General features: G+C 43.8%; 1 protein-coding gene across 1 annotated transcript in view; it reads left to right on the forward strand.

The window, feature by feature from the left end:
- Nucleotides 1-27,565, forward strand: part of LOC147113093 (EH domain-containing protein 3) — a 110,218-nt gene that overhangs the window by 70,869 nt on the left and 11,784 nt on the right. The window contains exon 4 of the mRNA XM_085997949.1: nucleotides 13,687-14,099. Within this exon, the coding sequence (XP_085854075.1) occupies nucleotides 13,687-14,099 (413 nt within the window). The remainder of the gene's footprint in view (nucleotides 1-13,686; nucleotides 14,100-27,565) is intronic.

Here is a 27,565-nt window from a genome sequence, read left to right on the forward strand (position 1 = left end):
ATTGATCACCAGTTCCAGATATTCAGTCTGACATTAAAATTTACATTATTCAGTGTTCAGTTACATTCCAAGCTAGTTTGTAACCGCAGCTTTCAGTTGAGCATTTGATTATCCCTATATTGAACCCATTTTCAGTCATATTTATTCACTCAATTTAGTGTTACAGAATTTGGTCTTCAGAGCATCAGTTGTACTTGGTTGCAGTCCATTTTGCTTTGCGTTCAGGTGAGATGTGCCTCCTACTTGAATTTCTAGGTGTTGGCATTTGCAGAATGGCCCCATCAATTCCCTTTGGCACCCCCATCCACAAGCTAAAGTAATTGTTAGCACGAGCCACTTGGATAGGGGCTCGATATGGGTGGAATAAGCACTGCTAAAATAGTTTTCAACTGGAGACCTACTTACAATGACAAAAAGCAAAATACTGCAGATACTGAAAATTCAAAACAAGAACACTAGAGACACTCAGCAGGCCAGGCAGCCTCTGCTGAGAGTGATCCTTCCATGAACTGAAGAATATTTCAGTTATGAGCAAGGGTCGATACCTGGGACGTCTGCTGCTTTGCCATCTCTCTGGATCCTGGCCAGTCTCCAGTGATTTCTGTTTTCGTTTCTATTTGCAACGGCGCTCTTTTCTCTTTCATCTGCCCTCGGGCCAGCCTTGTGCCGAATACAAAAGAATCTCCGATGTAAGGAATGTAAAGTTTTTTTTCCCTTGTCGGTTTCCCTTTTTCCCACTTTTTGGTTTCCAGCCGTCCCATGTTTTTCTGGAGGAGATGCAGTGGATTACCAATTGCTCATTCAGGCTAGCCTTGTGACCAATGGGGCACTTTTTTGATTCAGTGAGGAATCTAAAGCAGTAGTGTCATATCCAAAAGCAGCTGACTGTTCAGTGGCACAGTCCTGCTAACCCCTGGGGTCACTCTCTCAAATAGAATTTATTTACAGGCAGGCACAAAAAGGATTAAAATAAATACACAGCGGAGATGAGGAAAGTAGTGAACTGTAGTGAACTATTTTGAATTGTTCTCGTACTTCAGGGATTCTGCTTGGCGTCGAGAGTATTTGATTTTTGACACTTTGGTGTGAGATCTGTCATTTGGCAACAGTTATTACTGCAGGAACTTCAAAAGTGGAAATTTGATATGGAAATATTGATGTCAAGGATTATGCACATTTTGAAAGTTACACCATGTATTCAGTTTTTCCCTGAAGCAGCAGCTGTGGAATATGTGCATTGATTGATATCCTGTGGCATTAATCATTGTTAAAGAAAAATCTTCTATTGTCTATCTCCTGGCTTGTTTCACAGGTTTCTTTGTTCTCAGCTTTTTAAAAGGCAAGTGGAAAAATATTTGAAAAACAAAATTTCAGAGTTTGGGGAAAGAGCAGGGGAATGGGACAGTGTGGATAATTCTTTGAGAGCCAGTACAGGTGCAATGGGCTGAATGGTGGTCTCTGCTTTAAAACTCTGGGGTGGGGTGAGGGGGAAATTAGGATCTCTCGCTCTCTCTCATGTTTGAGTCTTGCTTCCTCATCTCTTACCTGTCTGTGTCTCATGTTCTCATTTTCTCTGCCATGCATACTTTTTTCTATTTTCATTTTCTCTTTCTGTATGTCTCCTAATCTGCCCCTTTCCTGTGTCCACATTTTTAGAGCCCAATTTTGGTCTTTGACCTTTTGGTGGTCACAAATAACATATTTTCCTCAGAGGGGGTTGTGCTGTTTCCCTGCCTCCAGGTCATGGGCTGGCTTTCCTGATTTGGAGAGGAGAGGGAAGATGCCCGCTGTTAAGAATGAGCAGGGAGGCATCAGCAACAGTTGACGTGTGGCACCTATATAAGTGTACCAGTGATTGTAAATAACACGTTCTGGTGCTGATGGCATTGGCAGTGCCAGAGTTCACATCTGTGCTGTGACTGCATAGTGACGAGTACCAGGACACTAGGGATTGGTCCCTGGTGATCATGTAACAGATATTACATTTAATGCTCATATGGTTAAGACAGACCAGACAATTGGGATGGACTGAGCGAACAAGAGTCAATGTCAGTAGGTCTCGGCCCTCTATCTAAGTAGTTGGTTTGGTAGACTAGGATTCTGGTACTGTCTGCAGTATAGGAACTGTAAGAGAAGGTGGTCCATCTTGGTGGCTGTGCTCGTGCTCCTGGGATTGCCCCGCTCAGTTTTTTTTTTCCACTCACTGACATTTGAATTTTAATCCAGAGTAGGCTTTTACAATTCCTCTCTCTTCATTCACACCTAACCGTGAAGGACATAATCAGCTGGTACAGTAACCACTTGATGCTGCTGTCCATACTGCACTCTGCTCATCCACAGTTAAATTTAATCTCTAATTTTACAAAGTATTTGCAGCACAGAAACAAGCCATTTGGCCCAACCAGTCCATGCCAGTGTTCATTTCCCACCCATCTTCCTCTAACCCCATCAACATATCCTTTTATTCCTTACTCCCTCATGTGCTTATCTAGTTTCTCTTTAATGCACTTATGCAATTTGCCTCAACTACTCCTTGTAGTGAGTTCCACATTCTAACCAGTTGCTGGGTAAAGAAGTTTCTCCTGAATTCCCTATTGGATTTATTAGTGACTATCTTATATTTATGGCCCCTTGTTCTAGCCTTGCCCACAAGTGGAAACCTCTTCTCTATGTCTATGCTATCAAACCCTTTGATAATCTTGAAGACCTCCTATCGGATCACCCGAGTCTTCTCTCTTTTCTGGCGAAGAGTCCCAGCCTGTTCACTCTTTCCTGATGGGTATAACCACTCAGTTCTGGTATCATTCTAGTAAATCTTTTTTTGCACCTTCTCCAGTGCCTCTATCCTTTTTTATAATATGGAGACTAGAACTGTTGACGGTATTCCAAGTGTGATCTAATCAAGGTTCTGTACAAGTTTAACATCGCTTCTCTGCTTTTCAATTCGATCCCTCTAGTAATGAACCTTTTTTTTTTTCTGATGGCTTTATTGACCTGCGTCACTACTTTTAGTAATTTATGTACCTGTACCCCCAGATCCCTCTGTTCCTCTACCCCATTTAGACACTTATTTTCCAAGACGTATGTGACCACTTTATTCTTTCTACCAAAATGTACGACCTCATACTTATCTATTTCCTACATTACAACAGTGACAACACTCCAAAAAGTACTTTTGGCTGTAAAGCGCTTTGAGATGTCCGGTGGTCCTGAAAGCGCTATATAAATCCAAGTCTCTCCTTTTTATTGAAATTCATTTGCCAATTACATGCCCATTCTGCAAGTTTATTAATGTCTTCCTGTAATTTGTCAGTCTTCCCCTGTGTTAACTACAGTCCCTAATTTGGTGTCCTGTGCAAATTTTGAAATTAAACTTTTTGTAATTTTAAAAATTACAGTGTAGTGCATATTGACTAAGGCCAGCTGACAATAGGGCTGGGGGGGTCCTATATTTAAACTACACAAGAGCAGGCGCAGGCTAGATGTTAGGTGGTAGTTTCTTTTCCCAGAGATTAGTGAATGTGTTTCTGGCTTTTATGGTATGAGCCGACTCTCTCTATCCCTTCAAAAGGGAGCTAGACCAGTTCCTGCCTGGGGCACAGATCACTTATTATAAAAGGTAAGTGGATTAACAGTTGACGTACAAAAGGTCCATGTGATCTCCTGGACTGGTTTTGATGACTTAAGGGATCCGAGAGCAATGTTCCAGATGTTTTGGCCCTGGGTTTCTTTTCTATTTTTTTTGGTCTCCCAGGAGATTACATGGCTGCTGGGGTGTAGGATATTTAGTTATGATGTGCTAGGCATCATGAGCGTGGGTCAAGCTTGATGAATAAGCTGGTCTTTTCCTGCCTCTCTTCTGTATGTTCATATGAATGATCCCATGGTGATACGAGGTGGCAAACAGCCACTGTTTGCAGACGAGAAGTCTTCACCTTCGTGCCTTGACTGCTGTGTATAGGAGGGAGCAGGGCTTTCAAAGCCCAATCGAACTACAGAAAGTTTCTCTCAAAGATCACCTGGTATGCGAGCTAGGGAGGATGGGAGCAGGAAAGTGGCAAATGAGGGGTCAGCAGTACTCTCCTCCAGAGTGGCTAACATTTGCCCCATATCTTTTTTTTTTATAAACCAGCTGTGTCAGGAAGAATCTCTGGGGCTGGAACCGGAGGGAATAGAACATGGCTTGGTGGTAAAGGTCTGGGTAAGGGAGCAGGCAGTGCCTAACTGGGGACAGTCAAGGTGTGAGGTGGGCCTGCACGTTAGGGAGCATTAGTGATTACAAAAAATTGAAGTTGCAGAAGAAGATTTTGCCTAATTGGTGAATAACAAAAGTAGAGAATAACCATTAGAAATGTGAAATCTCACATTAAAGTACTTAACTGGTGAAGAAGAAAATTGACCTGTGACTGTCTGAAGCTCTGGCTGAATTATCTGTTATAACAGCCTTGATGTATTTGCAAAACCCAAGAATTTTGAGGTATATGTAACTTAAATTTAAGTAGGGCAGATCACATCTTAAAGCTCAGATGTTAAAGGAATTCATTCAAAATCAGATGAAGCCATGTTTAATATAAGCTCATTGGAGTGACAAAGTGAAAGGATTTAATCAACAGGGTCATAAATCAGACAATGGGAGTGAGAGGAAATACAAAATAAAAGAATTGGATTATTCAGTGATTCAGAAACCCACAAAGATTCAACAGTCATGTCTTAATCCATCGGAATATACTGTATACTGAACACTTAGTCTTCCGATATTATAGTCTGGGAGGGTTAATTTGATTTTCTTAATCTTAACAGAGCAGTTATTGCTTCAGGGACTGACTGACACCTCAATGCGGAATGTAAATGGAGTGTAACACAAGAATGGAATTCCCCAAAATGTGATCACAAATCTTGTAAAATATTAAAGTTCTAAAGGCTTCAGATCTCTTTTTCTCTTGTAAACCAGAAAGATTCTGAAAATAAAAGTTCCAGAGAGATTGGCGTCACAAACTAATGTTAACGTACCATATATGGTCAAGCAATGGTGCCTGACCTGCCATCGATGAATGCAGCGACTGTTAAGTCAGTGAGTTTCTTTCCATTTTGACAATTTCCTCCCCCCTCCACCGCCCCCCCCCCCCCCCCCAAAAAAAAAATCAGAGCAGTTTGCTGTCTTAGAGTACTAAATAGGTTGCTGGGTGAGTGTCATTGGCAATAACATTCTGCTATCTCAATGTTTGTCTTTAAAACTAAAGTGATGGCACAACCCTTTTCAATGTCTGTCTTGAATTACTTTTAACTAATCATGGCCAGCCTGAACTGAAGGGATTTAATACAGTCTTTGAATGTTTTTGTCTGTCTTTTTTTCTTCATAACCATCTTTTATCTTCGAGCAGAGCAAGAGGAAGGTTACAGCTGGCTCCGTAGATGCCCATATGGAGGTACTTCAAATAAAAGCAGCATAGCTTTAAAAAAAAAAAAAAAAATCTTGCTCCCACTTAATGAACGCTTACATCACTGTTCGCTTCACTGATGCAAGGCTAAGCACTGGCTTGCAGTTTGCCTGCTTCTCCATGTGTTTAAAAAATCCCTTACTGTATTTATAGGTTATCGAGGAAGGTTTCAGGGCTCGAATTCCAGTGACCTTTCCTGTATTTTCACCTTAATGTCTGTTCTCCTTTACCTCAAAACCACTCGGACCCAATTTTTCCTGCAATAATTGTCAATCTTCTGGCTCCGAGGTGACCATGAGCCAGGCAGATGTTTAGAGAGCCACACTGGCAAACATCTAAGAAGGCGGTCACCTGCCCTGCTAAAGGAGGTGGAAAAAATGACTAGTTAAAAATATCAAAAGGAGTTTAAAAATAATGAAATTCTGCAACAGTCCCTTCTTGATTTGGAGCCTCCTGTCATTGGTCAGTACTGTACCTCATCCAGACTCTCATACTACTAACTGATTCATGCCTATGCCCACATTGTAGAATGATGTCAAACAATCTATCCATATTTTTAAAAAAATGCCCATTAATACGTAGAGGCTTTTATATAATTTGCACCTTGTTCCAAAATATCTTCCAAGCCGATTGTGACTGATTCATGAAACTAAAAGGCCTGTAATCCTGATGCCAGATTATATTAACTCACCACTGTTCAAGACCAACTGAGCATCATCATGGCACTAACCTGTGATAGTCTGATGTTACAGCACTCTAATTAGCTAGACCATTGTATCATTTAAGAAACCACTGGATGCTCTTGAGGTGGCGGGGGGGGGTGGGGAGACTAGATTGTAGCTCCTCTCTAGATGGATGAACTAGAATGGGCTGAATTACCTTCCTCACCTTTTTTTATCTAGCTCGTGTATCCCAAAAGCAAAAAATAGAAGCTGGCTCGGTGACATTTGTTTTTGAGCCGTTGAAATAAATGAAATTTCACTTGTATGTTTATGACACTGGGCTAGGAACCCTGAGGTCATGAGTGCAAATCCACTGAATTCAATAAATCTAGGTGCTAGAAAATCAGAAAGGAATCTGCTGCCCACACGTGCTTGGCCTATGTGCGACTCTGGTCCCATACTGAGGTTGACTCTTGATGCCCTTGAGGCAACCAGGAATGGGTAATCCATACTGCCTTGTTGGTGTCACCCACACCAAGAACAAATTTAGAAAACTAAACTCTTTCCTCTCTTTTCTCCTCCTTTTTCCCCCCCCCCCCCCCCCCCCCCCCCGCCTTGCCATGCAGATATATTTTCACTTAATTGCAGTTTTATTTTGCAGATAATATTCAGCTCTTAACCCTTGTTTCATACATTGGGGAAACCTGATGCTTACACCATGAATATTGAATGATTGATTCACTTGCTTTCTTTAACATGTTATAGTATTGCGTTTGTGGTTTTTTTTAATGTTTACATTTTTATATATTTTGTACATGAAACAATGTATTTGACAAAAACAGTGGAATCCTGCTGGAGGAATGGATGGATAACCTTTTTCTATAGAACAGCTTTGACTCCTGATCAACCTGGAACTTGGTATAAACAATTTGGGTGTTTTCTTGTGTTAAAGCTGACCTATATGCGGACTCTGCACTGCAAAACAACCTAGGATTCGAATGCATCTGGCGCACTGTTGATTGTCACTCGGCGTGCGATTGTATGATATTCATTGGATATTCATTGGAACAAATCTGGATGCATTCAAAAAAAAATTGTTTACCTTGCCAAGCAACCTATCCCAAATTCTCATTACTTCAGCTCCGCAAATACTCAGATTTCATCAGTATCCTTTATAGAAATCATGATTACAATAAATTGAGAGTAACATTATATTTTGCTTTTCTGTGCCTCTTTGCCCTTTCTAATTTGCTTGAATTATTAATTTATGTTCTAGTTAGAAAAAGTGGTGGGGGAAGAGCTGGCTCATTTATTATACATGGTTCAGATTGGTGCACTCGCTGAACACCCTGCATTAATAACAGCTGATCATTCAAGTCAAGAACATGGGAACAGTAGTACGCTGATCTGTATCGTAACTCCATCCACCTGCCTTGGCTCCATATCCTCGTATACCCTTGTCGAGCAAAAACAATCTCTCGCGCTCAGATTTAAAATTATTAATTGAGCTGGCATCTACTGCTTTTTGTGGGAGGGTTCCACACTTTTACCACCCTTTGTGTGAAGTGTTTCCTAACTTCTCTCCTGAATGGCCTGGCTCTGATTTTAAGGTCATGTCCTAGACTCCCCCCCCCCCCCCCCCCCCCCCCCCCCCCCCACCCACCAGCAGGAAAACTTTCTCTCCATCTACCCCATCAACACATCTTTTCCACCCCGGTGATGATTTGCCCAGGGAGCAGTCAAGATAACTTGTTGAGCAGTCGGGCCTCTATTTTAATGCAAGATATGGTCCTGCAGATGTAACGCAAAGATTAACTTGGTTACATCTGCGGGACCATATTTTGCACTGAGCAGATGAGGCATGTCCCCTCTGCAATTGTCAGTCTAGTGTTCCGGAGCAATGCTTCCCTGATGCCGAACAAGTGCAACATAAAATAAAGACTAAAAGCCATTAAATGTATTTGTGTAATCGCTCACTAAGCTCTGTGTTTACTATTTGAAAGGAACTGCCTGTGCAATAGCTGTCACATTTCATAAAATTGTCATCCTGTTTATGTAATCGGTTTCCTCTAGTGAAGTACAACTGAGACACTATTTCCTCATGCATGAATTCATTTTTATGCAAATCTCCAGCCTTGTTGGAAACTTTGGAAGAGTTGCAGAATATGCTGATTTCAGCAACTTAAGCCATTCAGTTAGAAATGCCGAGCTGATGCAATGCAAACTTGTTCATTTTATTTATTGCAAAAGTAAATTAATTTTAGCAGCTGAATGCACTAAAACCATAAAAATTTAAACCTATTGGAATTTCACTTTAACCTGTAACAGAATTACTGGATCATCTTCTGATTGCATGAAAAATGAAGCTGTGTGTTCCTGCAAATGAGTTGTCTGAAAGATACAAAGGTTTGATGTTTATGGTGATCTTGTAGAGATCACGAAGGGTACCAACAGGTTGAACCCTGAGAAACTGTTCGCCATGACCTGAGATGGTAACTATGGGCATGGGATGTAGTTGTGAAATGGGAAGGTGATTGGACAGATCAGATGTAATTAATTCGCACACTGGGCAGTTCATGTTTGGAATGCTGGGAGAAGGTAATCAAGGCTGATGACCTCAACAACTTGCAAGTGCCTTTAACATAGTAAAACGTTCCAAGGCACTTCACAGGAGCATTATCCAACAAAATTTGACACGAGCCATGCAAGATATTAAGGCAAATGACCAAAAGCTTGGTCGAACAGGTAGGTTTTAATGAGCTTCTTGAGGGGTTTAGGGAGGAAATTCCAGAGCTTAGGAACTAGGCAGCTGAAGGCATGGTCACCAATTGTGGAGCAATTAAAATTGGGGGATGTTCAAGAGGCCAAAATTGGTGGAGTGCAGAGATCTCTGGGTTGTAGGGTTGCAGAAGATTGGAGATAGGGAGGGGCAAAGCCATGGAGAGATTTGAAAACCAGGATGAGAATTTTAAAATCGAAGTGTTGTTTAACCAGGAGCCAATGTAGGTCATCGAGCACAGGGGAGATGGGTGAGCAGGACTTGGTGTGAGTTAGGACACTGGTTGCAGTTTTGTTTAGGCGGGGTAGGACAAGGGAGGCCGGGCAAGGTTAGTCCAGTCTAGAGATAACAAAGGCATGGATGAGGGTTTCAGCAGCAGATAAGCTGAGGCAAGGGCAGAGATGGGCAATGTCACCGAGATGGAAATAGGCGGTCCTGGTGATGGTGCGGATATGTAGGCGGAAACTCCTCTCTGGGTCAAATAGAACACCAAGGTTGTGAACAGTCTGGTTCAGCCTCGGACAGTTGCCAGGGCGAGGGATGGAGTCGGTGGCTAGAGAACGGCGTTTGTGGCAGGAACCAAAGACCATGGCTTCGGCCTTCCCAATATTCAACATCAGTCATTTTAAGAACGAGTTCCACAGAACATTTGACAATCAATTGAAAGAGGCAGTCGTGAATTCTGAGGGCATCCAGGTGGACTAATATAGTATTTACTACTCCTGTACATTCCTATGACAAGTCTGTAAATCAAAAGTCAGCATTCATGTCGAACTGCTTATTTTAATATCTTTGTGGGAACTGAGCCTGAGCAGCCACAAGTCGGGGGGGGGGGGTGGTGACCTGAGAAAAGATGAAGCAAATGTCCCCGGTAATCTGAGGTAAGCAATGCGAGCTTTACACCTGTATTTGAGTAAGCATACGTGAATTTCAGTTTCCTTCCACTGAATGGTAAAGTATCTCTTGCCCAAAACCTTAAATCTGTGTCCCCTAGTCCTTGTACCATCTAATGGAAACTGCCCTCAAAAGTTTGTCACTATCCTCCGCCTGCTTCACAACGACATGCAAGCCGTGATCCTGACCAACAGTTCCACCACAGACCCAATTCACATACGAACCGGGGTCAAGCAAGGCTGTGTCAACGCACCAATGTTCTTCTTGATCTTCCTTGCTGCAATGCTCCATCTCACCCTCAGTAAGCTTCCCCACTGGAGTGGAGCTAATTTACAGAACAAACGGGAAACTGCTCAACCTCCGTCGCCTCCAGTCCCGATCCAAGGTCGTCCCATCCTCTGTCGTCGAATTATAGTATGCAGACGACACTTGCGTCTGTGCACACTGAAGCTGAACTCCAAACCATCGTCAACACCTTCACTGAAGCGTACGAGAGCATAGGCCTTGCACTAAACATCCGTAAGACAAAGGTCCTCTACCAACCTGCCCCCGCCGCACAGTACTGCCCCTCGATTATCAAAATCCACGACACGGCCTTGGACAACGTGGACCACTTTCCATACCTCGGGAGCCTACTGTCAACAAGGGCAGATGTTGACGACCAAGTCCAACACTGCCTGCAGTGTGCCAGTGCAGCCTTCGGTCGGGAGTGTTTGAAGACCAGGACCTCAAACCCGGCACTAAGCTCATGGTCTACAGAGCAGCAGTGATACCCGCCCTGCTGTATGCCTCAGACATGGACCATGTACAGCAGGCACCTCAAAGCACTGGAGAGGTACCACCAACGCTGCCTCCAAGATCCTGCAAATCCATTGGCAGGATAGGCACACCAACGTCTGTGCTCTTGCTCAGGCCAGCATCGAAGCTTTGACCACGCTCAATCAGCTCCAATGGACGGGTCACATTGTCCGCATGCCCGATATGAGACTCCCAAAACAAGCGCTCTACTTGGAGCTCCAGCGCGGTAAGTTAGCTCCAGGTGGGCAGAGGAAACGCTTCAAGGACCCCCTCAAAGCCTCCTTGAAAAAGTGCAACATCCCCACCGACAGCTGGGAATCCCTGGCCCAAGACCGCACAAAGTGGAGGAGAAGCATCTGGGAAGGCGCCGAACACCTAGAGTCTCTTTGCCGGGAGCAAGCGGAAACCAAGCGCAGGCAGCGCAAGGAGCGCACGTCAACCCAAGCACCCCACTCACCCGCCCCTTCAACCACCGTCTGCCCCACATGTGACAGAGACTGTAGGTCCCGCATTGGACTCATCAGTCACCTGCAAACTCATTTTTAATGTGGAAGCAAGTCATCCTCAGTTCCGAAGGACTGCCTGAAGACCATCATATGGGAACAGCCTTTCTCTGTCTACCTTATTCAAACCCGTCATAATCTTGTACGCCTCTATCAAATCTCCCTTCAATTTTCTTTGCTCCAAGTAGAGCAACCCCAGCTTCTCCATCCTAACCTTGTAGTTAAAATCCTTCATCCCTGGAACCATTCTGGTAAATCTCTTCTGCACCCTCAAGAACCTTCACATCCTTCCTAAAGTGTGGTGACCAGAACTGGATGCAATACTCTAGTTGTGGCCTAACCAGAACTTTCTAAAGGTTCAGTATAACTTCCCTGCATTCATACTCAATACCTCTCTTTATGAAGCCCACGATCCTGTATGCTTTGCCAACTACTCTCTATGTCCTGCCACCTTCAAAGATCTATGCACATGAACCCCCAGGTCCCTCTGTCCCTGCACACTCTTTAGAACTGTGCCATTAAGTGTATATTGCGTCTCCCTACCCCTTCTGTCAAAATGCATCACCTCACACTTCTCTCTCAAATTCCATCTGCCCATTCTGCTGGCCTATCCATGTCCTGTTGCAGTCGATTGGCATCATCCTCACTTTGCCACACCTCCAAGTTTGGTATCACCGGCAAATTTTGAAATTTTACTGTGTTCCAATTTCCAAGTCATTATATCAAAAAGAGCAGTGGTCCTAGCACTGACCCTTGGGGAACACCACAGCCTACCATTCTGCAGTCTGAAAAAACAACCATTTACCACGACTCGTTGTTTTCCATCCTTAAGCCAATTTCTTATCCAAGCTCACACTGATCCTCCTATTCCATGAGCCTCAATTTTGTTAACCAGCCTTTTATGTGGTACTTTGTCAAATGCTTTCTTAAAATCCATATAGACAACATCCACTGCATTCCCTTCATCAACCTTCTCTGAAACTTCATCAAAAAATTCAATTAGATTAGTCAAACACGATCTGCCTTTTACAAATCCGTGCTGGCTCTCCTTAATTAACTTAAACCTCTCCAAGTGCATGTTAATTTTTTTTCCTGATTATTGTTTCTATAACCTTACCCACCCATGTTAAACTGACCGGCCTGCAGTTACTAGAATTGTCTTTGCACCCTTTCTTGAACAAGGGTGTCACATTTGCCACTTCCAAATCCTCTGGCACCTCCCCCGCATCTAGAAGATTGGAAGATTATGGCAAGCCCTTCCGCTATCTCCACCTCCACTTCCCTTGGCAACCTGGGACGCAAGCCTTCCGGACCAGACGACTTCTCCACTCTAAGCATTTACATGCTTTCCAGTACATCCTGCTTACCAATTTTCACCCCATCCATTACCTCTATCATCTCTGCTTCTACTGATATTTTGTCAGCACCCTCTTCCTTAATAAGTACTTTGTATCAGTGTTTATTAAGCATTCTAGCCTTGCCCTACGCCTCTAAGCATACACCACCACCTTTGTCCCTAATAATAGGCCCCACTTCGCCTCTTACTACCCGCTTGCTATTTACATGCCGGTAGAAGATTTTTGGGTTCACTTTTATGTTAACTGCCATTCTATTCTCGTATTCCCTCTTTGCCAGTCTTATTTTCCTCTTCACTACCCCTCTCAACTTGCTGTATTTGGCCTGGTTCTCACTTGAATTCACCTGACATGCAGCGTACACTTTTTTTGTTTCATCATATTCTCTAGCTCCCTCATCATCCAAGGAGCCCTTGCTTTGGTTCCCCTACCTTTCCCACTTGTTGGAATGTACCTGAAATATCTCCTCCTCAAAGATCACCCATTGTTCCATTACAGTTTTTCCTGTCAATCTTTGGTTCCATTTTACCCTGGCTGCTCCCTTCTCATCCCATTGAAGTTAGCCCTCTTCAACTTGGAAGTTCTACTTTAGATTGTTCCTTGCTCTTCTCCATTACTAATCTAAACTTTTGATATGATGATCACTCTTTACCCAGGCTGGTGTGACCGGTTGTGTCGAAGGCTACAGCGAGGTGAAGGAGAATGTGGGTGGATAAACAGTCTTGGTCACAACCACAGAGAATGTTGTCACTTTTTGGTTAGGACCATTTTGTTGCTGTGGAAAATGTGGAAACCTAAATAAATGTTTTACATGGGTATAGTAAAAGTTATTGTTGACACCACATTAATGGGCACCGTACACTGCGCGACAACGTACCGGTTGAGAGTGAGCAGATTTGACATTTTATTCAAAAAAAAAAAATAAATAAATAAAAAAAAATTTGAAATTCCCAATGTTCCTTTTGCTAAGTAAAAATCTAATTCCATTTGATTGTTTCACATGTAAAATGTAACAAAACTCCATTTCATTTGCTAACTATTAGTGACTGAAGAATAAATAGTTCAAATCCGAGCTAAATTTAACTTGGCTCTTTTATAACCCAGAGGGGAGATATAATTAGCTGTCACCACCTCCCAAGTTTTCTTGTGCATTATCTTTTTCCTTCCCCCCCCCCCCCCCCCTTAACTTGAAAAATTGTAGATTTTGTACTTATTTTAAAGCAAAATAAACAGTTTTCCATTTATTGTTACTTCCAGGTTATGACTTTGCCGCAGTATTGGAATGGTTTGCGGAGCGAGTTGACCGTATCGTCCTTCTGTTTGACGCTCATAAGCTGGACATTTCTGATGAGTTTTCTGAGGTTATCAAAGCACTGAAGAATCATGAGGACAAGATCCGTGTGGTGCTGAACAAGGCAGACCAGATTGAGACCCAGCAGCTAATGCGTGTTTATGGTGCGCTCATGTGGTCTCTGGGCAAAATTGTCAATACTCCCGAAGTGATTCGGGTGTACATTGGCTCGTTCTGGTCTCACCCTCTACTGATTCCAGACAATCGCAAGCTTTTTGAAGCAGAGGAGCAAGATTTGTTCAAAGATATCCAGAGCCTCCCTCGAAATGCTGCTTTGCGAAAACTCAATGACCTGATCAAGAGGGCACGTCTTGCAAAGGTTGGTACACGTATATAAAATATTGAAGGACAATTCTTTAAGTAATCTGAAAATTGTCCATTATTTTCCTCCATGCCTTCGTGTGCATCATTCAAGAATTTTAAAAGATGAGAAAAGATCATTTGGCCCATCGAAGCCTTAGCCTTGTTTTTGCTCTGCTTACCATATATGGAAGACCATTCCAGAAACATTGCTCTTTTGAATGAGGAGGTTTTTCCTCATGTTTTAAATTTTTGACTACTTTCTATTTGTTTTGATCTTACTTGTCGGTTACTTTGAAGTGATAATTTGGGTTTGCGTTCTCCAAGTTTATTTAATATTTTATGTACTTCATTCGAGTCCCCCTACTTAATCACCGCCTTTCTAGATTGTAAGGCTTAAGCTCTCAAATATTTCCTCTTGGCTTTTTCCACTTTATACTTGCCCTTTTGTTCTATTTCAATGCATGTTTTTCTTTTGAGACCAAAACTGAACAGCCTAGCTAATGCGTTTTAACTGTTAGCTTGGCTCTATTGCTGCACTTTTGCCTTTTTGAGTGAGAAAATTTGGGGTTCAAGCATCATTCCAAAGTTTGAGCATACAGTCTAGGCTGGTGCATTTCTACAACATACATTTCTATAGTTCTCATTGTACAAAATGAAGTCTTTGGAGGCAGGCCACTGAGGTGCATTGTGAGGGTGCTGAGCCAGGGGAGAGAGGGAACACCGTTCGAGGTTATTGATGGTAGGGTGCTGTGGGGGTGGCAAGACCGCAATACTGGAGTTCCAGAGGACAAGGGCAAGATGGGTACACTACAGATGTCATTCATTATACGTGGAGTGCTTTGGGGCATTTAAGATGCGATGAGCACTATGCAAAGCTATAGATCTCTCCGTCTTTACTTGGCATAACTTCCTTTGGCTTGTACTCTATTGTTTTGCTATTTACTTAATGTTCTTGTCATTTTTAATTGCTGTTTTATGTTGTCTGGCAAACAAAGGAGTTTATTACTACAGTCGCTTTTAATAAATCCATGTGCTAATTCAATTCCATTCGTTACATAGTTATAGTACTGTAATAGAAACATAGAAAAATAGGAGCAGGAGTAGGCCATTCGGCCCTTCGAGCCTGCTCCACCATTCAATATGATCATGGCTGATCCTCTATCTCAATACCATATTCCTGCTCTCTCCCCTTGCCCCTTGATGCCCTTTGTCTAGAAATCTATCTATCTCCTTCTTTAAATATATTCAGTGACTTGGCTTCCACAGCCTTCTGTGGCGGAGAATTCCACAGGTTCACCACCCTGAGTGAAGAAATTTCTCCATCAGTCCTAAATGTCCTATCCTGAGACACTGACCCCTCGTTCTATACCCCACAGCCAGGGGAAACATCCTCCCTGCATCCAGTCTGTCTAGCCCTGTCAGAATTTTTATGTTTCAATGAGATCCCCTCTCATTCTTCTAAACTCTAGCGAATACAGGCCTAGTCGACCCAATCTCTCCTCATACGACAGTCCTGCCATCCCAGGAATCAGTCTGGTGAACCTTCGCTGCACTCCCTCTGGCAAGTATATTCTTTCTTTGGTGTCTTGAGATTTTTTCATAAACCCACTCTGCTGTAAGCCCACTGACTCCCACAGCTACCTTGATTACAATTCTTCCCACCTTGCTTCCTGAGGACGCCATTCTACCAGTTTCTCCATTCTGTTGCATTTGTTCTGAAGATGCCCCCTTCCATACCAGTGCTTCCAATATGTCTTCCTTTTTCCTCAACAGGTTGACGGGGACCTCAACCGTAACCATCCTGTTTTCCGCAGTTCTGCTTTCACCCCTTCCCCTCCCTCCCAGAACCACAGTAGGGTTCCACCTTGTCCTCACCTTCCACCCCACCAGTCTTCACATTCAATGGATCATTTTCTGCCACCTCCAGTGGGATGTCATTACCAAACTCATCTTCCCCTCCCCTTTTTCAGCATTCTGAAGGGACCATTCTTCCCCCCCCCCCCCGCCCCGTGCCACCCTGGTCCACTCTTCAATCACCCTGTCCCCATCCCACGGCACCTTCCCGTGCAAGTGCAGGAGATGCAACATCTGCCCTTTAACTTTCTCCCTTCCCACTGTCCAGGGCCCCAAACATTCCTTCCCAGTGAAACAGCGATTTACTTGTACTTTCAAGTCAGTATACTGTATTTGCTGCTCACAATGTGGTCTCCTCTACATTGGGAAGACCAAACTCAGATTGGGTGATTGCTCTGCGGAGCACCTCCATTCAGTCCGCAAGTGTGACCTTGAGCTTCCAGTCGCCTGTCATTTTAATTCTCTGCCCCACTCCCACTCTGACCTCTTTGTCCTTGGCCTCTTATACTGCTAATGAAGCTTGAGGAACAGCAGCACCTCTTTCAATTAGGCACTTTACAGTCTTCCAGACTCTCAATTAAGTTCAATAATTTCAGATAATAACCATTTCTCCCATTTTCTTTTGGATAGCAGCTGTTGGTAATGATTCTGCTTTTGCCATTTACACCTCCTCCTCTCGACCCATCTTTTTGTTTCTTTACTTCTCCTATTACCACCCTCTTTTGCCTTGCACCATCATCTCGTGCCTTCCACATATCACAGTCCTTTATTTTTTTCCTTCCTCCCCTCTCCCCCTTTCCCTGCCTCTGTACTTGCTGAAGAGCTGTTACATCCCTAACTTTTTCCAGTTCTGATGAAAGATCATCGACCTGAAACGTTAACTCTTTCTCTCTCCACAGATGCCTGACCTGAGCATTTTCAGTTTTTATTTCAGATTTTCAGCATCTGCAGTATTTTGCTTTTCTTTCATAAGTGCTTGTCTGTAAAGTTCTTTCGGACACCCTGAGGCTGTGCAATATAAAAGCAAGTTCTTTCCTCTGTTGTTCCTGTGTACCAAAACAATCTGGTTGCATTTATATAATGCCTTTTTGAAGTAGAAAAGTGTCCCAGGGTGCTTCACAGAATTAGGGCTACAACGATATAACCCCATCTCCAACCCATGCTCACTTCAAGTGCAGCTTCCCTGTTGAGTGAGGTCCTGGACTTGCCCCTAGGGTGTTCAGTGAAAGCTGTCTCTGGTTTTGGGTTTCACCATTGTGTTCATGGGGAGTTAGACTAGCATCTCCATACCACACAGTATTCAAACTTAATTGCAAAGGGCAACATGAGTTAATTTTTTTTTAGTTTGTAATCCCAGCCTGTTAATATATTTGCTACTAAAGAATTTCTGTCCCATCTGGTGCCGTTCCAAGTTTGGGGTCAATTCATATTCATTACATAGATAGCCTGGTACTTTTCTGAGTGTGTATTTATGTAATATATTTACTGAAAACAGTAGAGGGATTTTAAAATTTCATTAAACTAGTTGTTGGGTATACAGCCATTTCATCTTGCTTAAAGTTGCATAGTGCTTTTCATTATTGAGGTTGGAGGAACAACCGCCTGTTTGGCCCCGATATTTACGGAGCGGGGTGGGGGGCAGTTTATAGATTGTCAGAGAAGAGTGTGGGGAGGGGGTTGGGGGGCATCTGATCACAAAACAGATTAACAGGGTAGCTTGGACTGGGGGGGGTGGGGGAAGCACTCCTGGCCCACAAGCAGTGCTGGAAAGGCACACCTGTTCGGTCCAGCAATCTTCAGCTGCCAGTTTCCAGAGGCCAGCCAGTGTAAAAGTTGGAAGAGAGAAAATCTTTGGCACGCAGCCTCATTAAAATACTTAAGTGAGGGACCTGCCTTCTGAGTGGGTTGGTTGCCTGCCCCTCTTTCTCTTTCTCTCCCCCCCCCCCCCCCCCCCCCCATCCTGCCTCTGGAGTGGGTGGGTTCAGGTTTGGAATTTTTTTATAGTTTAATTTCCCACCTGTTTTTTTGGAGGTTAAAATGACCCCGATTGTGTCTGAATTATTGTATGGTCTGCTCAGGGCGGAGATCTCCCCTGTGCCGCAAATTCGTAAACCGGCATAAAGAACAAATTTCTAATTTAGCTGCACACGTGCGCAGAAAAAATCTTGTCCCATAATGTGGTTGCACTTCAGTGAAGAATGGCTCTGGTTATTATCTAGCTGCATCATGAATTCAAAAAGAATGTCACTAAGAAAGACAACTCTACCAATTCTTTCCCCAGTCTCTGTCTTTGATTCTTTTTTATAATCTTGAATAAATTCCTTTTGGCTTCCACCATTTTCTCCTCCTGAAAACAGCATCTTGTACTGCAGCTCCGACCATGGGAGTGGGTGGAGGGGCAGCAGCTGTCTGGTATCTTGTCCAGCTTGTTCTCGGTGTGTTAATGGGGGTATTTTGATTCTGGAGATCTATGACCTCCCAAACATTAGTGTGTTCACTTCCAGTAGTGGTCACTGGATAATCATCAGGAGCAGAATCTCCCGATCCCAGCCTTAGGAATGCTGAAACCAACTGTGTATCCTCACTGTCTTGGCCGTGATCAGCTAGCTTCCCACACATTGTTACCCTATTGAGCTAGCTAGGTCTCCGCCTGCAGTAATCTCTTTACACTGCACACCAAGTTGCTAGTCCAGGATTAATAACTGTCATGCAACCGATCCCAGAGTCCATGCCTTGCATCTTTTAAGACCTAAACTTCCGAATCATTATATTGCAGACTATCTATTGTATTTGATCCAAAGTGCTTTCTGGAATATAATCAACTTTAAAAATGTCACTTTCCAACTCGCTTGTAAGGTCAAGGTGCTCTGCCTTTGTTAAAAGTGCAACAGTTTCACCAATGAATTATTACATGTACATCCAGAGTTTCCGGAGCTTGAATTTGTTTTCCTGTTTGTTACTTGGAAAGACTTGTAATTGTTCCTGTTCTTACCTGTCCTTCACCCTTTAAATAAATCGTTCGAGCCCTTTTAAAATAAAGTAGTTATGCACGTTGGCTGCGCTGATGGCCTTGACTACAGTTACTGGCTTTGTGTTGTGCTGGTTTCTGGCTGTCTAAAGCCCAGTTGAATTCTAGTGGTGATACTCAATCTGATGCGCCATTAGATGAGGTGTATTATGTGCAAATCCTATGAGACATTATGCAATCGGTAAGTAAAGCTTGAGACAGAGTTGAGCACTTGCTTTACATTAGCCGAAACATAGAAACATAGAAGATAGGAGCAGGAGTAGGCCATTTGGCCCCTCAAGCCTGCTCTGCCATTTAATGCGATCATGGCTGATCATTCAAATTCAGTACCCTGTCCCTGCTTTCTCCCCATATCCCTTTAGCCTTAAATAGATCTAACTCCTTCTTGAATATATTTACCACAGAAGGCAGTTGAGGCCAATTCATTAGAGAATTCCACAGGTTCACCACTCTGGGTGAAGAAATTCCTCCTCATCTCTGTCCTCAATGGCTTACCCCTTCTCCTTCGACTGTGACCCCTGGTTCTGGACTCCCTGGCCATCGGGAACATCCTTCCTGCATCTAGTCTGTCTAGCCCTGTTAGAATTTTATAAGTTTCAATGAGATCGCCTTTCATTCTTCTAAACTCCAGCGAATATAAGCCTAATCGATCCAATCTCTCATCATACGTCATTCCTGCCATCCCAGGTATCAGTCTGGTGAATCTTCGCTGCACTCCCTCCATGGCAAGAACATCCTTCCTCAGATAAGGCGACCAAAACTGCACACAATACTCAAGGTGTGGCCTCACCAAGGCCCTGTACAACTGCAGCAAGACATCCTTGCTCCTGTACTCTAATCCTCTTGCTATGAAGGCCAACATACCATTTGCCTTCTTAACCGCCTGCTGCACCTGCATGCTTACCTTCAGCAACTGGTGCACAAGGACACCCAGGTCTCGTTGCACTTCCCCTTTTCCCAATCTATTGCCGTTCAGATAATCTGCCTTCCTGTTTTTGCCACCAAAGTGGATAACATCGCGTTTATCCACATTGGGCAGATGCAGTATAATCACCCAACCTGTACAAATCATACTGGAGTTTCTCTGCATCCTCCTCACAGCACACGCGCCCACCCAGCTTTGTGTCGCTTGCAAACTTGGAGATATTACATCTAGTTCCCTCGTCTAGATCATTAATATATATTGTGAATAACTGGGGTCCTAGGGCCGATCCCTGCGGTACCCCACTAGTCACTGCCTGCCACTGGGAAAAAGACCCATTTATTCCAACTCTTTGCTTCCTGTCTGCCAACCAGTTCTCTATCCAAGTCAGTACCTTACCCCCAATCCCATGTACTTTAACTTTGCATGCTAATCTCTTATGCAGGACCTTTATCGAAAGCCTTCTGAAAGCCCAAATACACCACATCCACTGGTTCTCCCTTATCTATTCTACCAGTTGCATAGTCGTTAATATCAGCATTAAACCTGCTTTTCTACACGCAACCTTGCATAGATTAATTTAATTGTACATGGTGACTTTTAAGGATATGTGTGGTAATATAAACATAAATACAGATGGAGGCCATTCAGCCCATCTAATGAGTTCCTTCCATAGAGACTTTTAAAGTCACTTTGTTGCTCTTCAGCCCCCTGCTCCTATAGCATGGGTCTCCTGCAGCCACCAATAGAAGGTACTGGATTTTTTTTCACTGATTAGCATGGCCCATTTTCTTACTGAAGGCTAAGAGCACCCTCCACAACCTCCCCCGCTGGAGTGGAGTTAATCTACAGAACAAACGGGAAACTGTTCAACCTCCGGCGCCTCCAGTCCAGATCCAAGGTCGTCCCATCCTCTATCATTGAATTACAGTATGCAGACGACACTTGCGTCTGTGCACACTGAGGCTGAATTCCAAACCATCGTCAACCCCTTCACCGAAGCGTACGAGAGCATGGGCCTTACACTAAACATTCGTTAGACAAAGCTCCTCTACCAACCTGCCCCCGCAACACAGTACTGCTCCCTGATTGTCCAAAGCCTCGTCAAGGAGTTTGATAATGTGGACCACTTTCCATACCTCGGGAGCCTACTGTCAACAAGGGCCGACATCGATGACGGCGTCCAACACCACCTTCAGTGTGCCAGTGCAGCCTGAGGAAGAGTGTGTTTGAAGACCAGGACCTCAAACCCAGCACCAAGCTCATGGTCTACAGAACAGTAGTAATACCCGCCCTCCTGTATGCGTCAGAGACATGGACCATGTACAGCAGGCACCTCAAAGCACTGGAGAGGTACAACCAACGCTGCCTCCGCAAGATCCTGCAAATCCATTGGCAGGATAGGCGCACCAACGTCTGTGTTCTCGCTCAGGCCAACGTCGAAGCTCGATCAGCTCCGATGGACTGGCCACATCATCCGCATGCCCAATACGAGACTCAAAACAAGCGCTCTACTCGGAGCTCCAACATGTCAAGAGAGCCCCAGGTGGGCAGAGGAAACACTTCAAGGACACCCTCAAAGCCGCCTGGAAAAAGTGCAACATCCCCACTGACACCTGGGAATCCCTGGCCCCAGACCGCACAAAGTGGAGAGAAGCATCCGGGAAGGTGCCGAACACAGTCTTTTCGCCGGGAGAAAGTGCAAGGAGCGCACGTCAAACCAAGCACCCCACCTACCCACCCCTTCAACCACCGTCTGCCCCACCTGTGACAGAGACTGTAGGTCCCGCATTGGACTAACCAGTCACTTGAGAACTCTTTTTAGTGTGGAAGCAGGTCATCCTCGGTTCCGAGGGACTGCCCAAGAAGAGGCGCACATCATGACATCACCCACAAGCCTAGCCATTATCCTCGTGTTATGACATCGCTGCTATTTTTTAAAAATATTCGTTCATGGGATGTGGTGGTCACTGGCTTGTATGTGCACAGTGTTGGCTTTCACATTGCAGGCAGCTGCTTTACAAGAAGACAGCAGCACCATTGGAAAATAAATGTGGGCGAGCAGCTCAGTTAGCCTACTAACGACCCAGGCTGCTATACAGAGAGGAAAACAATAGAATTTATATTTGTATAATACTTTATTACCTCTCGAAGGCTCCAAAGAGCTTCACATTGATTGAATTACTTTTTGAAGTGTTATGTAGACAAAATTGCCTCTTGAAATATTCGAGTGTTTGCTTCCGGTCTGGTGCCCTATCCAGTAGACTCTTCCAGGTATTAATCATAGTGTGAGTAAGTGCTTCCTGGCATCAGGCCTAAACTTGTCTCTTACCAATTTGCACCTTTGCCCCCTTGTCCTACATTCATGGTTTAATTTCTAATCGTGCTGAGGATTACACTTTTCTATTCCACTTTTGTATCTTGTATATCTTCACATGGTTCTCCTTTTCTTTCACCAGCTCCTCTAGGCTGAAGCGTCTTGAGTTTTCCTAAGCTTCCCTCATCACTCTGTTCTCTGACACTGCAGCTTAAACATGTGGCCCTCTCTACCATTCCCAGGGCTTGAATGTTTCCTTTGTGTCTCAGTGATCAGAAATAAACAGTGATTGAACTGCTCCCTGACCAGAGTATTGTGGAGTTTCAGCAGAATCGCTTCAGATTGTTCCCTATTGATTTGGTAATATAGCTCAGCAGTACCTTGATACTCTAATTGAGAAACCAAAAGCTCAGACTTGAGTGCTTGCTGGGCAGCTAATGTGGCTGTTGCATATTAAATAACCATCAACCCTACTAGTTTCATTGTCCGGCAGTTCTCCTCCTTTTTACATTAAAGGTAACTTTTTAATACATATTTAATGAACGCTCGAGGTATCTGAAGTAAATTGTTTTTATAATGCTCACTAAAGGATGCTAAATTTATTCTTGCTGGGAAAAAAAAATTAGGTGAGCAAGTGAAAGAGTGTGGGGGGGTGCGGTGCAAGAGAAGATTCAGTGCATAAAGGCACATCCCAACATGCTACTGAACCATAGAGGATCCTGGGTTCAATACCCAGCCTGTGTCATGTGATCTGATCTCCGGTGAGGTGCTATTGTTTGTGTCAGTCCTACAGTCGGGAGAAATGGGTTGCCCCTCAACTGACCTCTGATGCAAAGCGCATGTGTGCTGAGGTCCAATGAGGAAACCATGGGGCTGGGCTGTGATGCCTTACATGGTGGAACAGCCTGTAACGGTCACTTTAGGATTGCACGTAGAGTGGTTGTTTTTGGAGAGGTGCAGGAAGGCTGCCAGTGCGCATGGAGCCATACGTCAAGAGTCAGCGATATTGGGAGTTGAAGAGACAAAAACTTGTGGCAGCCATGATTTTAGCTTTTGAAACTTGTTGGCTTTTGGTGAGTGGGAAAGGGGGGGTGGAAATGCAGACAATTTTGCATGATGCAGCAGATTGGGCATCTGACATTTTTACAGTCACTTTCTAAAATTTAATTTTTTAGTATTATGTGATTTCATTACTTTTATCAGCGGCAAGGTCACAATTAGCTTTTGTTTAAGGTTTTGTGAAACCTCCCTATCAAAAAACTTTAGTCATGTGTTGTGAATGTGGGTAACACCCAGCTTGTTCTTGGCCAGCCTTGCACATAATACAGCTGGTTTGCTAATTTAATTAATGATCTGCAACCTTGATGTAGTCAGTCCCAAATGTCCCAACGGATGCAGTTTCCTTTGGGATACAGAGTGTTCCTGGAACATTGTAAATGTAGAGAAAGTTGGAATTTATCATTCATTACTTGTAGGAAGGGAAGTAATATAGTAATCACAGTTATGCGTTTGTAATGGATGATGTTGTAATGCTAACATTCTTAATCGGTAAGTATGCAATTCGGGCGACATTTCACATTTGTTCTATTAAAACCATGTAAAGTAGCGGGCCTTTTTTTTTCTAGCCCTTTGTAGCAAAGTGCAATAAAATTTTATAATTGCTAACTAACTGGGCAGTTTGAAATCATTCATAGATTTCATTTCATTCTAGCTGGTGTGAAATGGAAAATTGGAATACAAATCATTTTTTTCTGTATTCTAACCTGGGTAACTTGCTCTGAAGTTTCTTTACAGGTTTGAGGTATGTTTTACCACCATCTACTCATCAGTGATTTACTTCCATGAAAGTTTCCACTTTGAATAATTTGAGGATGCAGTTGAACTGTTCTTCTGTTATGCAGGATGAAGCCTTGTATAGAGTCATAACGGCGCACAGAAGGAGGCCATTTGGCCCATCGAGTTCGTGCCGGCTCTCTCTCTAGAGCATTCCAGTCAGTCCCATTCCCCTGCTCTATCGCTGTAGCCCTGCATGTTTATTTCCTTCAAGTGCCTATCCAGTCTCCCCTTAAACATTGAGCGTGTCTGCTTCCACCACTTCTGTCGACAGCGAGTTCCAGGTCCTCATCACTCGCTGCATAAAGTTTTTCTCCACATTTCTTTTTCTCCCCCCCCCCCCCCCCCCCCCCCCCCTGCCGTATCTCTTGCCCAAAACCTTAAATCTGTGTCCCCTAGTCCTTGTACCAACAACTAGTGGGAACAGCCTTTCCCTGTCTAGCCTATCCAAACCTGTCATAATCTTGTACACCTCTATCAAATCACCCCTCAACCTCCTTTGCCCTAATGAAAACAAATCCAGCTTCTCCAACCTGTCCTTGTAGCTAAGATTCCCCATCCCCGGAACCATTCTGGTAAATCTCCTCTGCACCCTCTCGGGGGCCTTCACATCCTTCCTAAAGTGTGGTGACCAGAGCTGGACGCAATACTCCAGTTGTGGCCTAACCAGTGCTTTATAAAAGTTCAGCATAACTTCTCTACTTTTGTACTCTACCTCCATTTATGGATCCCATATGCTTTGCTAACCACTCTATGTCCTACCACCTTCAGGGACCTATGCACATTAACTGCCAGGTCCTTCTGTCCCTGCACACACTCTTTAAAACTGAGCCATTAAGTGCATATTGCCCCTCCCTGTTCCTTCTGCCAAAATGCATCACCTCACACTTCTCTATTAAATTCCGTTTGCCCATTCTGCTAGCCTTTCTATGTCCTGTTGCAGTCGATTGGTATCATCCTCACTGTTTGCCAAACTCCCAAGTTTGGAGTCATCGGCAAATTTAGAAATTCTACTCTGTATTCCAATATCCAGGTCATTTCAAAAAAGCAGTGGCCCCAGCACTGACCCTTGGGGAACACCACTGTCTACCATCCTCCAGTCTGGAAAAACAGCCATTTACCACAACTCGCTGTTTTCTACCCTGAAGTCAATTCCTTATCCAAGCTGCTACTGACCCACCTATTCCATGAGCCTCAATTTTGTTAACCAGCCTTCTATGTGGTACTTTGTCAAACGCCTTCTGAAAATCCATGTAGACAACATCCATTGCATTCCCTTCATCAATCCTCTCTCTTAGTTCATCAAAAAATTCAATTGGATTAGTCAAACATGATCTTCCTTTTACAAACCTGTGTTGGCTCTCCCTAATTAGCTTAAACCTCTCCAAGTGCCTGTTAATTTTTTCCTTGATTATTGTTTCTAAAACTTTACCCACCACTGATGTTAAACCGGCCTGTAGTTACTAGGATTGTCCTTGCACCCTTTCTTGAACAACGGTGTCACATTTGCCACTTTCCAATCCTCGGGCACCTCCCCTGCATCTAGGAAAGATTGGAAAATTATGGCAAGCGCTTCCCCTATCTCCTCCCCCAATTCCCTTTTCAACCTGGGATGCAAGCCATCTGGACCAGGTGACTTACCCACTTGACACAGCTTTTTTAGTACATCCTGTCTATCTATACTTGGTTATAAAAAAATTTCTCCCCTTGTCCTGTGTACTGACTCTGAGCAGCTGAACTGTTTTGTAGTCTCTGTACCACTGTATAGCCATCTGCTGGGAGGTGCGCTAGAGCAGCCAGTGATGAATCTCGTTGCCTTCCCTGTTGGGGAAACGTCTGGCCTCTGATGTAAACTTCCATCCTATCTCAGACTTATTGTGGTCACTCTCTCCTTATTAGTTCAATGGGACCCCTTCCCCAAAGTAGTACAGTGAGAACAAGTTTGTAAAGTGTATTGGTTAAGAAATTAACAGTCGTAGAGGAGAGGACGATGTTTGATTCACCAGAGCTTATCCCTAGTATGATAGTGCTCATGTCTTATAGTAATATAAATCCCTTGCAAAGTAATCTTTATGGCCGATTCATTCTGCAGTTTTTAAATGGATAACAATGTATTCAAGTAAAATCAATTGAGGAAAAACTTAGCAGTATAATAGAGGAGCACTGGCGGTACAGAAAATAGTCCCCCAATTCTCTTGTGGATAGGGTGAGTCGGGCCAGGCTGAGGCTGCTTCGTGAATAATACCAAGTGCTTTTCTTTTCCTCTTTAATAATAGTAATTGTGTTCTGAGCAGAAATTAGTTCAGATAAAAAACCCAACGCTTTACTTATTGTAAACATCTGCCAAGTGTTCTGAACCATGAGCTGTGTAGAGATTGAACAAGTGACATGGCGTTCTGTTGAGATTTGGGGAAATGAGACCCAAAACTGGCTCCGACAGGAAGCCGAGAGTAATGGTTGATGGGTGTTTTTGTGACTGGAAGGCTGTTTCCAGTGGGGTCCCGTAGGGCTCTACTAGGTCCCTTGCTTTTTGTGGTATATATATCAACGATCTTGACTTGAATATAGGGGGTATGATTAAGAAGTTTGCAGATGATACTAAAATCGGCTGTGTGGTTGATGCTGAAGAAGGAAGCTGTAGACTGCAGGAAGATATCAATAAATTGGTCTGGTGGGCAGAAGCATGGCAAATGGAATTCAATCCGGAGAAGTGTGAGGTAATGCATTTGGGGAGGGCTAACAAGCAAAGGGAATACACAATAAATGGCAGGACACCTGAGTAGTGTAGAGGAGCAAAGGGACCTTGGAGTGCATGTCCACAGGTACCTGAAGGTAGCAGGCCAAGTAGATAAGGTGGTTAAGAAGGCATACGGAATGCTTGCCTTTATTAGCCGTGGCATAGAATACAAGAGCAGGGGGGGGTGGGGTTATGCTTCAACTATATAAAACACTAGTTAGGCCTCGGCTAGAGTACGGAGTGCAGTTCTGGTCACCACATTACAGGAAAGATGTGATTGCACTAGAGGGTACAGAGGAGATTTACAAGGATGTTGCCAGGAGTAGAGAATCTTGGCTATGAGGAAAGACTGGATAAGCTGGGTCTGTTTTCCTTGGAACAGAGGAGGCTGAGTGGAGACCTTTTATTGAGGTGTATAAAATTATGAGGGGCCTAGATAAAGTGGATAGAAAGGACCTATTTCCCTTAGCAGAGGGGTCAAAAACCAGGGGGCACAGATTTAAAGTAATTGGTGGAAGGTTCAGAGGGGATTTAAGGGGAAATTTCTTCACCCAGAGGGTTGTGGGGGGTCTGGAACTCACTGCCTGAAAGGGTGGTAGAGGCAGGAACCCTAACCACATTTTAAAAAGTACTTGGATGTGCACTTGGGATGCTCTAACCTGCAGGGCTACAGACCAAGAGCTGGGAAGTGGGATTAGGCTGGATAGCTTTGTTGGCCGGTGCAGACACGATGGGCTGAAATGGCCTCCTTCTGTGCTGTAACTTTCTATGATTTTGTTTTTCATTCAGTA

Source organism: Somniosus microcephalus, chromosome 9 (genome assembly GCF_052327205.1).
Source record: "Somniosus microcephalus isolate GS21.2 chromosome 9, FLI_Smic_1.0, whole genome shotgun sequence".
NCBI lineage: Eukaryota > Metazoa > Chordata > Chondrichthyes > Squaliformes > Somniosidae > Somniosus > Somniosus microcephalus.